The 16,178-nt window shown below is 33.1% G+C and overlaps 1 protein-coding gene across 1 annotated transcript in view; it reads right to left on the bottom strand.

Moving 5' to 3' along the window:
• Positions 1-16,178, bottom strand: part of LOC118185763 (uncharacterized) — an 831,500-nt gene that overhangs the window by 30,787 nt on the left and 784,535 nt on the right. The window contains exon 6 of the mRNA XM_085810777.1: positions 6,040-6,193. Within this exon, the coding sequence (XP_085666903.1) occupies positions 6,040-6,193 (154 nt within the window). The remainder of the gene's footprint in view (positions 1-6,039; positions 6,194-16,178) is intronic.

A 16,178-nucleotide genomic window follows, 5' to 3' on the forward strand; every position in this document is an offset into this window, starting at 1 on the left:
TTTCTCAAGTGCTACACATGCGGAAGGAAGGTGAGATTTCGAGCGAACATCACTCCTCAAAACTTCATTTCGATGCTACCGGAATTACTAATACATAAAGATATAACACATGATCAGGAAGAAGGCCTTGCTTTCTAGAAAAGTGCATATAGTTTTCCGCTTTGAGAACACAAATCCTTTTTCTTCTGGATCCTCTTAATAGCAATTTGGAACTGTCTCCACATATGTCCTATCTGCATCACGACAATTTATTTAGAGATCATCGACATATAAGGAACTGAAACGATTGGAGGAAGTTCCCTTTACTTTTAAGCTGCTTAGAGTCACACTTAAAACACATCCTTGAGGCACACCCTGTTCTTGCTTAAAGCTATCTGACAACACACAATCAATTCTTACTTGCATTTAGATATTTCGACATGTTTAGCCATTTTTATACATCTATTTCAGAATCTAAATTTCCTGAGCTGATGCACCGAAAAGAGCTTACACTGAGATTTCTGGGAGATTTGTTTGTTTCTTTTTCATTTTCACTTTGATTATGTTTTAGTTCCTTATTATATGGTATTTTTATTCCTGATGATGTGGATTTTTTTTGCTATGTTCTGCCACTAATTTAAGACAGGCAGTTTATTTCGTGTGCATATAGTTGTTTGTGTGCCTGTTTATTTCACATATTTAAATGTATTAGTGTATGATAAATTTCGTGCTATGCGTGGCTATGAGTCTGCTATTAATTTTCTTGCCTCTGCATAAGTAATATTCTTCATTACTTCTCTAACTTGTATCTCCTTTTCTGATTTCCATTTCGGGAATAATTGAGAGAATTCTGCGTGCTCCTTACAATTAGCATATAGCGACCCGGAATAACAATTTTCATTGTCGCTGTCTTCCACAACGTGCATATGTGGATCTGCCATGAGAGGACATTTTCGAATGGCCTAAATGCTGGTACTGAAAGCATCTTAAGAGGTTCGGTAGGTAAGGGCTTACCCTGCAATATAAATACCCGGCGCTAATACTTTTCGGCAGATCAGACGAACTGAAGGTCAAGATTATTTGTTTCGTATTTATCAACTGACCTTCTCTGCACGTCTTCATCCGCCTTTTCCCTCAGACATTCTGATAGGACAGCTCTGAGACAATTTCCTCTTCGGACAAGAATTGGAGATCGATCTCGTAAATAACACCACTATAGTAATTTAATGATTTATGTTTTGAAACATTAATATCAACTTGATCTAATTTCTTTAATCCAAGGAGCGTGCGGACTGAACAGCACAGACATATTTTACTAGTAGATCACCGGAGCGCAGGCGTTTCATTGATTCTCCAACGACAGATTTTGTATTTTTATGTGCCCGAAATTTTGCATTTTTTTTTTTTTTTTTTTGCAGATCGCTTGTGGTGTTATTCAGGCAATGTAATGTTACTCAGGACTAGAAATCGGGGTGGAAATGTTTCCTGATTGACATTTACATTTGTCTTGATTTTTTTTATTGCGAAAAATTTTCATATTCTACATCTGTTTTACTTTGAGAAGCCATATTGAAGAAGAAATAAGATTCGGCCTGACGACCTCACCCACCATGAAGTACAAAAATGACATGCAGTTTCCTGCTCCAGGGTTAGACGAGCCTATACACAAGCTGAAGCACCAAAGTCAACTTTTTCGAAAGCAGGAAATCACGAAAGCTTATCCCCAAGCCACTGACTCGAAGGACACGTGACTACCCGATTGACACTAGCGGGAACGACTAAGTGTCAGCCGTTTCAATCTGAAACAGAGACAAAAGCAATGTGTTGGAGACAGTACGCCTCTCAACTATAAGGACCCTTTTTTCCAGCCTCACAGGTCACAACGTAGGCAGTTTTCTCGCCATGAGAAACTAGTGAGAGTGACGTCATGAGAATGAGGATCAAAGGTCTCAGTTTGAGCCCCAAACTCAAACATTATCTCAGTTTGATCAAACTCCAAAAAGGAAAGACACAAAGAAAGAAAAGATGGAAAAAGAACAAATAAGGAGAGCTGAAAATGAAAGAAGGAAAGACCACTAGGGCTGCAGGATCGTTCCCTCTTTCACTAAGAGGATGGCCCCTTAAAGGCCAAGGCATATATATGTGTATGGAATATTGGTTTCTCTATTACAGAAAAAAAATCAAGTTTTAAAATAATTTAACTGATATTTCAGTTTTTGAAATTTTGAATTTTTTGCTAAACACATACGTTTTACTGTAAATGAACAGTTTTATCCTGGCTTTTAAGCTGGAATTTGAAGTCTTAAGTCTTAAGATGGAATATGAAGAATGAGATTCCAGACATTTTTCTCAATTAAAATAATTCTTAAAATTTTATTTTATTACTGTAGCAGATGTGAGTCAACATCTAACTGCATAGTTGTGGTAAAAAAAATTAGGAATTAAAATTACTCTACTCCCTCAAGCTTGAAATTACTGTCATTTGTCAAAAGGTTCATTACATTAGCAAATAAGCTTAAGTCTTAATATTAAGAAAAGAAAAAAAAAATTAAAGAACAGCAAGAAGAAAAAAGAAAGATTAGTTAGATTTTCGTTCGTTAATCGTCAATATGTCAGAACAGAAAGGAAATGAATAACGAAATAAAAAATGTAAGGAATGAGGATATTACAGAAAAAAATAATTCTAACGCTACATAATGAGCCTAAAAAATTTTAAAGCCAAATTACCTGTGAACTGTGAATTTATTTCAGAGTTAGCGCGAGAGAGAAAATTATGAAGCTATTTATTTGTACGCTATAGTCTGATCATTTCCACTAATGCTAAAGACTAATGCTTTAAAGAAGAGGAAAGAATTTTTTCCTTCCTACTCATCATGATCCTCTCCTTCCTTATTCGTTATTAATTTAATAAACTTACGTTCATTAAATTAATTACGAACTTCTATCATAAACGAACAGATATCGAATGAAACTGCAAAAAATACATAGCTATAAATATGAAAAAAATTACCGAAAAAAGAATAAGTAGGAGGCCAAAGATTAAAATAAAAAAAAAAAGTTTTAATCTTTGTAAAAATGCAAAAAAAAGGAATGCTTCAGGAAAGGCTTGCTTTTTTTTTTTTTTTGAGACATAAGAGTTAAAAAAAAAAGTAAATAGATATCAGTAAATAAATAAAACTAAGAAAAATGAACAAATGGATGCAAACGCTAGATAGCATCTTCATAAACACCTACATTAAACAAATGCTTTAACAGTAATTTTTATAGAAATCTAGATACAGTTTCATTGCATTATATTCTAATGGATAATTTGGATTTTGGGAAAGTACAGGAGGGCTGGAATACCTGCTCTACGGAAAGGATGCATTTATAATCAGTTGCTTTTCTGTCATTCTTGCTTTCCGTTTTGCTGACAGAAACAAATTTCAGATGAGGGAGAAAGAGATATTATTTAAAGGAAGATTTTAGATTATTGAATCAGAGCGTGTTGCTAAAGGCCACGCTACTACTAGCTGAGACTCACACAGCTGTCTGTCAGCGGCGCTGTGTTATTGTCGCCATTCGGCTTATCACACCGGTATTAGGATAGGCCAACTTGCGCGCATTCACTCTGTGTAGTCTTTGGCTAACTATGACTTATCTTAATTTAATTTAAATTCCAACTATGACTTATCAAATTCGTTACGTTTGAGTTACGCCATAAATGCTGGTGGTTTTGTGAGCACAAGACGTGCCTTCGATTAATCTACTGAGTTTAATAAAAGGACACCTTTAGTACGTCTCTGTTGTAATTTCCAAGACTTAGCGATAACTCACTGACGTCTTCCAGAGTCTCATGCTAATTCCTGCTTTCAGAAAAGGTGAGACTCTAAACATTCAAGGAAAATGTTTTAAAGAAAACTGCCCCATAATCACAGTATACATGGTAAGACCACGAAAATTCCTATACAATTACACGGTTCGCGAAGATTTTAACATAGTTCGAGCTACCAGTGACAGCACGGCCACTGATTGTCCTATTTTCTTTGTGATTCATTCCTCTAAAAAGCCCTCCACTTGTGAGTAATTTTAGCAATCGAGTGCGTAAGGTTGTACAACATTCAATACATAACTCAAATATAACACCCTGGGTATCATAAAGCATATGCTATGCCAAAACCAACAAGCTCTATAATGAACATAACCTCTTGCATTGTAAATAATCTGTAATAGTATGATAATGCTATGTCCTATGAACATAACTTCTTGCATTGCATATAATCTGTAATAGTATGATAATGCTATGTCCTATGTGTTGAAGTATGTTGTAACAGTATGTTGCGCTATGTCCTATACGTTGTTAGTGCTATGTCCTATGTTTACTGTAATCAGGTCCCCTGTGGAAGGGGCGGTGCCAAAACCAACAAGCTCTATAATGAACATAACTTCTTGCACTGTAAATAATCTGTAACAATATGTTAATGCTATGTCCTATGTGTCGAAGTATGTTGTAACAGTATGATGTGCTATGTCTTATTTGTTGTTAGTACTATGTCCTATGTATACCGTAATCAGGTCCCCTGTGGAAGGGGCGGTACGCTAGAGAGGTAGTGCATGGGGGCTATCCCATTTTTGTCAATGGCGATGGCGTGGTGCCCTCTGTACTTGTTCCTGTCCTGTCCTGCTATCACATATCCGTTTGTTTCGGAAGAGCAACTGTTTGGAACAATTTTTCTGCTTTGTCACAACAGACAATCACCACAGATCATTTTGGGGTTAACACAGGGAAAGCTTTGGGGTTAACACAGGGAAAGCTGGTTCTCCATTACAAACAAGCTGATAGCTGATTGGTTGAAAACGAACAACTTGTAATTTTTTTCGAAAGGAAGGAAAAAATCGCGAGTATTTCTTTCAATAGCAAACCAGGTAGAAAAGCTGTCGGAAACAGTTGTTCGTGTGAATAAATGCACGTGTGATATGGACCTTATATAACATGTAAAGTGTTAGTAAATTTATACTTTACTAGTAGTTATTACAACGCAATAGATGATAGTGTAGGTAGCAGTACTCTGATAAGTTTCGAAGACATTAACGTGTGCTTTAAACGTTGACATCTTGCTTCTTCTGGATGTTCCTGCTCCATGACGCTGTAATCTTAATTTCTGTGTATATATCAGTCTAATTCATTCATTACTGTAAATAGCCTTACGCATCCTGTGAGTGGTTTTAGAAACCGGGCAATATGACACGTAAATTATTAAAACGCAACAGATAAAGCAGTTAAGGTGGCAATACTCCGATAAGTTCCAAAGGCATTATAATTAAACTGAGTTTCTATTGACTTTGATGACGTCTTGTTTTAAATTCCTTTTAGATGCAGCTGACGCTTGAAGCTGTAATTTTTATGTCCGTCTATTTATGTCTGAATTTTCAAGATGCATACTGATTTAGTTTCGCTTGCTTTGGTGTTTATTTCCGCGATTAACATTTTGACGTGCGATGAATGGCAATAGCAACTCAGCCAACCGTGACAAAGCAAATAAAGTGTAGTAAGAGCTTAGATGTCACACTTTATATTTAAGTGTGGGCCAGAAAAAAATTAGAATAACCTATCATCATACGATGTGAGAATTACACAATAGAAGATTTAGCTGAATGATATTTTTCTCCGTAAATTGAAAGCAATCATCTATTTTAAGGTCAACATAATTTCTAAATTGAATCTTTTTAACTTAAGAACACATATGTATATATTTTGCCAGTAAGTATGTTATTTAGATCATTTATTTATACTGCTTATAAAACACCTTATCAAACACACGGTCGAAAGACACGTGTTGATCAAACACATTTACGCCATACCATCACGTATATGTAATACTCTAATGTAAGACTTATAAGGATAAGAAACATCTCACATTTTTTTTCCTTGTAAAATATGTTCACAAATGAGAATTCGGCTTATTGTGATTATTTTTTACTTTCGTCAGTATGATAATTAAAGCCAAATAACAAAACTAATTTTGAAGATATTCATTTCATGCAATAATAAGCATCATAATTGTCAACAGAAGAGCTTACCCTTGTTTTTCTAGTGTCAGCTCGGCATCCACTTTCTCTCCAACGGCACTCAGTGCAGCACAACCGAAATTAAGTGTTAAATTTTGTCGCGCTTTTCTGGGCGAGTCAGAATTCAGATTCAAATTCAGATTGAGGTTAGACCTGGAAGGAGGACCTGCAACAAAGTATATCGAGCTCAGAAAATATGATTACGATACCATTGTGAGAAAAATTACATTAATATAAAAAACAAATCAAAACCACCAGTAACAGAATTGAGAAAACAGATTTATTTCATCACTTCATGATATCGCTAAATTTTGGCATTAAATAAAAAAACTAACGCTCTGCACAAAGTAACAACATGTGCAGATAGAAATATCTATTATTAATTACAGTAATGTGGTTAAATGTTTATAAAAATTTATTAGTTGGACATATTATAAATTAAATGTACAGTACAGAACTACGGTTATCAAGGCAATCGAAATTGCAGTTTATTCATATAACTAGAAAATTCAGAAAATTGATTTTTTTTAAAATAAGTCAAGCCTATACTTATTATCATGCCAAGTGGGCGAATTTTATTTTTCGTTTATGTGTTTTACTCTTAGGTTTAGAAGAGATTGTAGAGTTAAATATATATACTCGTATGTTTGTTTCTTTAAAATAAAATATACGCATTTTTGGACAAATTCGATGAAATGATAATTCTTTTCGCCTGAACAAATATCCCACACATATTTCAGATGAGAAGGAAAAAAATTGCAATAGCTTTTAAACTAAATATATAACTTATTATTATTTTTTTTCTATAATATATTAAAAGGAGTAATATTTTTTTTAATTTAATAAAACAAAATCCATAAATTATTTCAACTAAATTAAAACTAAGCCAATATATTGTTTTTTAGATATAAAATAACAAATTGTAAATAAATATGTAAATTAATGTAAAACAATCAAAAGTATTCTTCGGTATCATAGTAAATGTAAAGAAAAAAAGCTATACAAACGTGTTAGTAAATTAATAACAGCCTATGTTTTTATGGAAATATGCAAATAAAACAGTTTTGGAAACAACAGTGCAGTACATGATGGCTCAGCGTCCTGTCTAGTAGGAAGGTTTCAATACGAACGCTTCACGTTACTCAAAATAAATAAGGGAGGGAAATACCACAGACGCTATATTTTGACAGAGTGCAAGTGCGACAGAAACAAGTCGATGAATAAGTGCGTTAAGGATTCATTTATTTTTATTAACCAGTTATTTTATATTAAACAGCTTTTCTGTCATTCTCCTTTTCCGTTTTCCTGCCAGAATGTAAATTTTAGTCCGCGCGTATTCAAATGAGATATAAATATATAGTATTTAAAGGAAAGTTTTTAAATTGTTGATTTAGTGCGGGTTCTGCCTGATGAAGGGCACGCTGTTAGTTTAATCTCTTTAGATAGCAGTCTGTCGGTGGCGCTGAGTTATTCTCGCTATTAAGCTTGTCATGCCGGTAGAAGACTTAAACCACTAGGGTGTATTCTTTCTGTGTAGCCTTTGGCTAATTTTCGACTTAGTTTAGTTTTAATTTTGAATTCATTATTTTTGAGTTATATCATAAACGCTGGCTGGTTTTGTAAGCACTAGACGCAGCTTCTGTTAATCTATTGAGTTTTAATAAAAAGGTCCTTTACACCTTTAGGACGTCTCTGTTATAATGTCCACGACATAGCAATAATCCGGTTACTTCTTCCAGAGTGGTCCATGGGTGAAACCATGGACTTTCTTCATTTGACAACTTGCATTGCACTACCTTTTATGACTTTTAATTTTGACAGTTTTACCACGGCTAAATTTTATTGGGCTGCCAGAAGTCTCATGGCAGATATCGCTACAGATTGACGTAGAGGAAAAAACCTTCTTCCGTCTCAAATTGATGTTTATAAAAAAGGCGAGACTATAAGTGTTACATATGGTAATAAAGCTATATCATATCGGATATGCCAGGGCTAGAGACAGTACTATCGAAGACAGTTCGAATACCTACGAATTTCAGGAAGGCTTCAGGAATTTAGAGTGAAAGATGGTTGGAAGTCTTTTGACAGAAATAACAAGATTATTATGACATAATTGGGGAAGGGGGTTATTTTGAAACTCATACGACGACGCGGATTGGATGATTCACGTTTTCAGATTCTTGATAAAGCTGAACACTTCGATACTGCACCGGTAAAGGGTTTAAGCTAAAAAATTATTAAATATGTTCAATGCTGTTTATGCATATTTGATGTACGAAGAAATATTAATCTTACTTTTCAATTCGTCTTCCTATAAACACTTAATACATAAACATTATTTGCTTATAAAATGTTTTGAAACTCCAACTCATGTACTGGAAAACATTGCCCTTTTCTTTGAAAGCCGAAATAGAAAAGCAGGAAAAGACATTAGTGTTGATACAATACGCAACAAAACAAGCAATGGAAATAAAAGTCAGTTGACGGCAAGAGCAAATTTCACGACTCAAAAGAAAATCTTAATGGATTGTCAACAAACTAGAAGATGGACGTAATTGAATTTCGATTAAATATTTTCCCCCAGGGAGTTTCTCTAGCAGTACTTTCTTTGGAAGACGAGAATGCAGTTATTGAGTTATTTACTAGATTAAGAAATTTTTTATGAAGTACTTCGTAAACGCTCAGAAGGAAAAACGCTTTTCCGTTTTTTCTATTTCATCGCATAAAAAATTAATGATTGATAAGGAATCTAGGCACCGAAAAGAGACTTTTTGAATCGAAGCTGATAAACGATATGGAACTTTACACATCTATCTTATTTCTCTTCAGAACTTTAAGAACCCGTTAAAATATTTCTTTTCATTTGAGGAAAAGTTGCATATTTGCAACAACAATCTGAACACTTACTGCAAGCAAATTCTTTTTAATACTCGTATTTAAAAAGAATATAAAATATCCATAAGATAGCGATATAATTTACTTTCCTTTAACTTAAGGCAATGAAACTCGAAAGACATTATAGTGATAAAAACGAATTTCCACTCATCGTATAATAACAAAATGAAGCGAGTTTTAATGAAAATACAAACATTTTTCAGATTCTTTTTTTGTTACTTGTTTTAGAAAATTTATGATAATTTATGATAAACTTTTTCTTTTGATAATTTATCAATGATAAGAGATAAATATTGACGGCTTATAGAGTAAACTCGTCACTTTATCGAGAATTCATCACCAAAAACTCGGCTATAAGAGGTAGAACATTTTATTTACAATAAAATTTTGTGATATCAGAATTTTATTGTATGTAAAATATTCCAATTATTAACAATTCATTTAAACTAATGCAATAAAGAAACAATTTTTTTAAAAAATAATTTATGACGGAGTCATGAAATTGCAAAGTAGTACAACTTTCATATTTAGCAACAGCAACAATTTCGTATGATAATGGAATACACATTTTAATGGATTGAAAATATTGTTTGCGAAGTATTTTAAAATCATATTTTAAAGTTAGCATATTTTTATAGTAAATAAATGAACTTGGCCTTCTCAGATATTTACATATTATTAAGCAATGAAATAAAAAACATATGTTTATACATATTAACTGAACCCCGTTTGAAAAATATATATTTCTACTGCTGCAAGAGACTAATATGCAGAAATATTATAAATTTATTTTGAGATACACTTAATATGAATTAGCATACGAATGGTTTTTGCTCCTGATAAACAATTTTGAGTATTATTCGCCAAATTATTGTAATTTTCTTAACTTTATTCTAGTAGTTATTTATTAGTCATATTAAAATATCTCGATATAGCATCCAAATGGGTTGGCTGTAGTAGTGGCCGAATGGTTAAAACTGCTGCATACAGACAAGTTCGACCCGCTTCAAACTCGAGAGAACGAACTGACTGCATACGTGTTTTTCTCCATATGAAATGGGAATACGAGCCAGTTTCTCTCAGAAAGTCTTCCACGTAGGTATCCCTACTCTTAGGCAAACCGCTCTTATGTGCTTTGCGTATATTCAAATAACCATTCATATGGATCATCGATATATGATAGCTCGACTTAAGATATTTTGACGATTTAAATAATGAGAAGGAATTAAATATTTCCAGCAGAAATTGCACTAGAAACGTATAATGGAATCTAACGAACTCTACATTTTCAGCGAGAAATGAAATTTAGTTTTTTATAGCTTCCGGTGGTAAATATATACATAGCGCATATGTGAAAGGCCCTTGATCAGCTGATTAAAGAATGCTTTTGCTTGCTACACAGAAACATAAATCACTCAAACGAAACTCAATTTACAGTTAAAATTTGATATCTCTTTGAAGAATACTGTTGATAGCAATTGGTAGCTGTGGACTGTATATTAATTCATCTCTGTTAAACGTTCAAGATTTATTGATGCCTAGAGATTTCTAACAGTACTTCTCGAGATTCATAAGAAAAGAGAGAAAATGTGATTTTGCTAATGTACTACCCCTTCAACAGCTATTCATTAATATTTGGACATTTTAAGGCTCACGAATGCTTTTAGGTATTTATGTTAATTGGGAGCACAGCCGAATTGTATAATCCTTATGTTTATTTCATTTTCAATACAGACACCATGCTTAAAGTATAGTTTATAAAGCATATAGATTAAAATGTATAAAGCACTGCAATTAGTAATACATTGTACTATAAACCATTTCAAAGTATCAAAGGATCTATTAATAAAAATAAATTCAGATAGCCTTGAATGTAACTTCAAAAGAGATTTCAAACAACTAAGTGCATTTAAGAATCTACTGCCTAAAGTGAATCCCTGCACATCATAGTGATGTAGGGGAAGCGGCAGCGTGAGTCGGTCCACTAGAAACATTTGAAGACCGTAATACATAAATGGAACATTTTTCATGTTGATTATAAATTCTTAGAAACAAATTATCTAAATATCTTTCAGATTTAATACCAAGTCAGGAAGGGAGAGACTTTTCCATTAAGAACCCAGATTATTCAATCCACAGCAACCAATAAATGGATTCACTCTCTGTAACCTATTTTCATTAATATTGCATGACACGGAAAGAATAATAGCAATTATTAGAAACATCCACACCTCGTCTCCAAGACAAAAGCAACTCGTGCGTCTTGCAGTGCACGGCAATCACAGAATGGAATTAATGCATGTATTCCTTCCAAAGGGCTTTCGCCGAGAATGATAAACTCGAATCCAATTCATTTGTCTTATATCTTCCTCTCCAGAGATTCAACGAAGAAGCGCAAAGCTTTTAAGGGAATTAATAACAATAAACATAGCTCGTAAAGAATAGAGCGAATGCGCGGAAATAATTTTGCTTTAATGTTTCATGTAAATACGTTCTTCAGTGACTGAAGAGAAAGAAGGGTTAGTTTGCATTTAAAGCGCGAACAAAGCAACGTTTGATACATTATTACATACAAAAGGCTTTGTTAAACAAAATGGAAGATATTTCTCTGTCAGTAGTGCTAGACTGTGCAGCTTCAGCTATCCGTTGTTGCAACGGATATGTTAATAAAACTTCTGCTTATTAAAGCGTTAACAGAACGTGTTCGAGAAGAAATACACGTTTTGAATAATTCCGATTCCTTTCTACATTCATTTCTGTAACAAATTTTCTGGGTACATGCAATTAATCAAAAATAATACGTCGAAAGATCACGACGAGATCGATTCGTAGCAGTTTAAAAAATTCTCATGTGGATACTACATGACTCCACTGCACGGTCCATTAAATTTTACGCATTTTTTGCTGCACTTCATTTAAACTTATTTCTTCGAATTATTCTAAAGTAATTAACATATCCCTCAAGGCAAGTTGAAAATGACATCAAAAATTGCAAATTTTGAAATTAAATATAACAGTTAATTTTTGTCGTACGAGAATAAAACTTCTTGTAATTTTATCTTTTTTATAATGAGTATAAAGCTTTTCTGAATATAAGTATAGGAACTGGGAGACTACATTAAAAGATAGATTTCGTTATCTGTCGAAAATTAATTTTTTTCTTCAAAATATGACATTACCAAAACATGATTATTTTCGTCATTTAAAACACTTCTGTAACTATAAACACATGACTACGACCAACGATTGAGAAAATAAAGGCTGAGTAAGGACTTTAAAGCTCTATCCGACCAGGACAGGTAAGGGAGTAGACATGTATATATATTGTTTTGTAATTATATATATTACATATATGCGTTTGGTACTGTTGCTTACAATAAAAAAGGATGGTGCATAATTAGATATTATAGTAGCCCCACATACAAAATTTTAAAGTTTTATACCTAATCTTTTTTAAATTATGCGAGATACATACAAACGTAAGTAGCACGCACATACAGATGTCATGGAAAACTCCCTTCTAAATGCCTTTTAAATCCATTTAACAATTTGTTTTGAAAAGAGAATCCTTTATTCTAAGGGCGGATGTGGTGCTACTATCGGTTAACCTTAACGGTGGAGGGATGGTGGCCACGTCCTCCGTCACTTGTCCGTACGTACAAACGTCACGTAAAAAAATCGGTCCAAATGCATTCGGGAACTGTCAAAATGGATATTTCCGTTGAAATATGACACCCGAAATGTTTCGCAATTACAATGCTTCCTTTACTACGTAAAAGGAAGTAAAAGTGTAAACATTTTTAAAAAAATTAAAAGAAAATTTCCACGAAATTTAAGGCATTTTTAGCACTCATTTGTCACAAGGCGAAAACGTAGTAGCCCCCTTTGTTGCTTTGCCATTATCAACAAAACAAATAACGAAAGAAAAGTAGAGTGTTGGACGCTTCTTTATGATGTTCCATACGTAAAGATTATGTGATTTTGATTAAAATTAAATAATTACTGGACACGGCCGCCTCCCGGCGTACCTGAAAAGATTTAATTTGCAAAATAATAATCTTTGTAATTTTTGTAGTGGCTGCGTTAACCATGATGCCGATTATTATAGGCCAGGAGGGTTGCAGCACACTCGTATACATTACGTAAATATTTAAGTTTCGACCAAATACCAAATTTAGAGCCCTACATTCTGTAGATATGTAATCTAACTATTGAGTTATTAAAGTCGTTGATCAATCTTAGTTTACCTCACTGTAGTTGAATAGGTACTTTTATATTGTTGCGTGCGTACAATTGAATGCACAAGTCCGATGAAAAATGAACAAAATTTATGATTATCACAACAAAAATGCTTAAATTTCCTCAGATATTCATGTGTATTACAAATACCCCATAGTAGTTATCTTTTAACTACTCAAACGTTCAAGAGAACTTAATTCAAAACAGCTAGACAAAGCTAATCCACGAATTCGCTACAGTCAAAAAAAGAACTTTTCTAAACAAACTATTAAAACAACAATTAACTAAACAACGAATTGAGAGGTTTTTATGCCGCTTATATAAGCTTTTTCAATGCGCGAGAATTTTTTTGGTATTTTCTCGAAATCAAAAAGAGAGATTTATTTATTAAATGTTAAATGCACGCGCTCTTGTATGTTTAATATTCCGGCTTATCTTTCTCTTAACATTCGACATGCGCTGCATTGCAAGGGAATAAAACAATTTTATTTATAATTCTACTAACATTAACTAATTAAATACCAAATCCGTAACTATATGTATTTCATGGCTAAAATTCCATCAGCGGGGTAAGTTGGCGCCAAACTATTTTGGCCTTCAAAATTTGGCGTTTTTTTTTGGGGGGGGCGGCAATGAAAGCACTAGAATGTGATTTTTAAACGTAAATAGTGGAAAATATCCTAACGGACTGGAGAAAACGGCGTTCGCCAAAGTCCTCATCTCCTTTCTTCTTGCTTAAAAGCAAGAATGCTAAAGATTGCCAAAGATTGCTAAACGTAAACGGAATAGCGACTTTTAAGTTTTGCAGTAGTGAAAGGCCGTTATTTGATGCAAACAGAATAGTAAAATGAGATGATAAAATACTAGATGAGTAAAACAAAGTCCAACAGTTTTGCGAGTAAAAACATAGTCCTATATATGTAATTCATCATAAAATAGTAAAATGAATAATTCTTGTAAATAATTATTCAGTAAATAAATATATACACTTATCAAATCAGAGCACTCCGAGTTTTAAACGTAAACAGAATAGTAAATGTTTATTTACAATGGTGAATAGCGATTATTATGTGCAAACAGAATAGTAAATGAAATTGATTAAATGATAAAACAACGTGCATCAGCTTTCGAAGTAAAAACAAAGTCGTGCATCAGCTTTCGAAGTAAAAACAAAGTCGTGCATCAGCTTTCGAAGTAAAAACAAAGTTCTGTCTTTACTACTAAAATCTGAATAAGTGATATCTATAAATGGGTGGGACTAAGCTTGTGACGTCACAATGCATTCTCTACCATCTTCGTGTTCCACAGGTATAGAAATAAGTACAATAAATTGTTTATATTTCAAATTGCCATGATACAGTAACTGAATTCTACCAATTATTATAACGGTAAACACGATAGCCACGTAATTAAAAATAAAAAGAAACTCCCCATACTTAAAAAAAAACTCTTGAAACTTACTAATACATTCACAAAAATCTTTATTTCCAAATTAACAAAAGATCCCCAATCAAAATCATCACATTCTTCAAAAATATCGCAATCACCCGAAACAACTTCTTTCGGCATAAGATGCTCTATTCCTTCAGATTCCACATTCGGAGAACTGATCATTTTCAGTTTCAGTGGTACCTTTCCATATCCTGGATAAACTAATTTAACATCCTCCAAAAATTTAAATATTTTTTCTCCTTCCGAATTTAAATCACTCATACGAACCCGCCAATAAAACAATACAGCCATGAAACGATGTAAGGAATTCCGAGGAATTCTATTTTTAAACATTTTTTTCAGCAATCTATTTTTATTCTCTAAATCGTTAATAGTATTCAATTTATCATCAGCATAAAACAATTCCCCCTTTTTATGATTTTTAGTTTTATGAATAGCATTACAAAAAAGATTCTCCACTCCAGCATACTGCTTCGCCGAATCTATACACACAACATTTGTCTCCTCGTGGCAATAATGTTTCACATACGGCCGCAGATTCCTTTTACTCTTACCTTCTATTTCGAAAAACAAGCCTTCCTTATCTTCCTTACAATACATACCAAACACAATAATTTTCATTCCTCCTCTAATTCGACAGCGCTCATACTTCCTACGGCTAAGAAAAGTCTCATCCAAAAGAATTGTTTTTCCTTTACCTCCCACTTTGTGGCTATCGTGGGACGCAATAAGTTCACAAATTTCTCTGCAAAAGTTGAAGTAGTCGGTAACAGTTTCTGATAATATACTACTTTCACTCCTCTCTTTTCTCCATGCACTAATATTATTCAAAAGGAAATGTACAGGCAATTTCATAACGAAACCAAAAATCATGGCTACAATATTCCTAAAAGGTATTCGTGTTCCACAGAAGAAGGTGTCCTTCAGTGTACCACTACATCTCAAAGCTCTTCTCTTATTATTACAAATCCAACGCCAGCCTAGCTTTTTACTTGAATCCTTATTAGCAACCATCTTCGTAGTACATTTAGGACAGTGCACACCAGTTTTAACAGGGTTCATAGCCACATTTTAGTTAAAAAAATAAGCACCTACAAGCACTTTTCAAGCACATTTTAAGGAAAAAAATAAGCACCTGTCTAATTACATTATACAAAACTGCATAACATCAAAAATTAGACTCGTAATTTAAAATATGAGAAATGCAGTATTTATTAAGAGAGAATAAGCATGGAACCTCAACCATAGAAAATAATTACTTTTTTTTTAAATTTTAAATAACAGTTCAATTTACAGAACTAGTTTACAATGAGAGGAAAAAAAACTATGCACAACTAAACTATATTACAAGATTAATTGATGAAATTTCAGTTCAAAATAGAGGAAATAAATAATAATAAGGCATATTTATTCTATTCGCTTGGAACTTAATAATAAATGCAATTTATTTTTCCACTCATATTGATATTTAAATAATATAAATCTAAATTCTGAACATTTTCTAAATTTTCATCGTATATCAGTTTTTCCTTAACAGATATTGCAAGCAAAGTAATTTAAGTAAA

The sequence above is a fragment of the Stegodyphus dumicola genome, chromosome 2, assembly GCF_044657685.1.
Source record: "Stegodyphus dumicola isolate Sdum_Otavi_A_Nest chromosome 2, ASM4465768v1".
NCBI lineage: Eukaryota > Metazoa > Arthropoda > Arachnida > Araneae > Eresidae > Stegodyphus > Stegodyphus dumicola.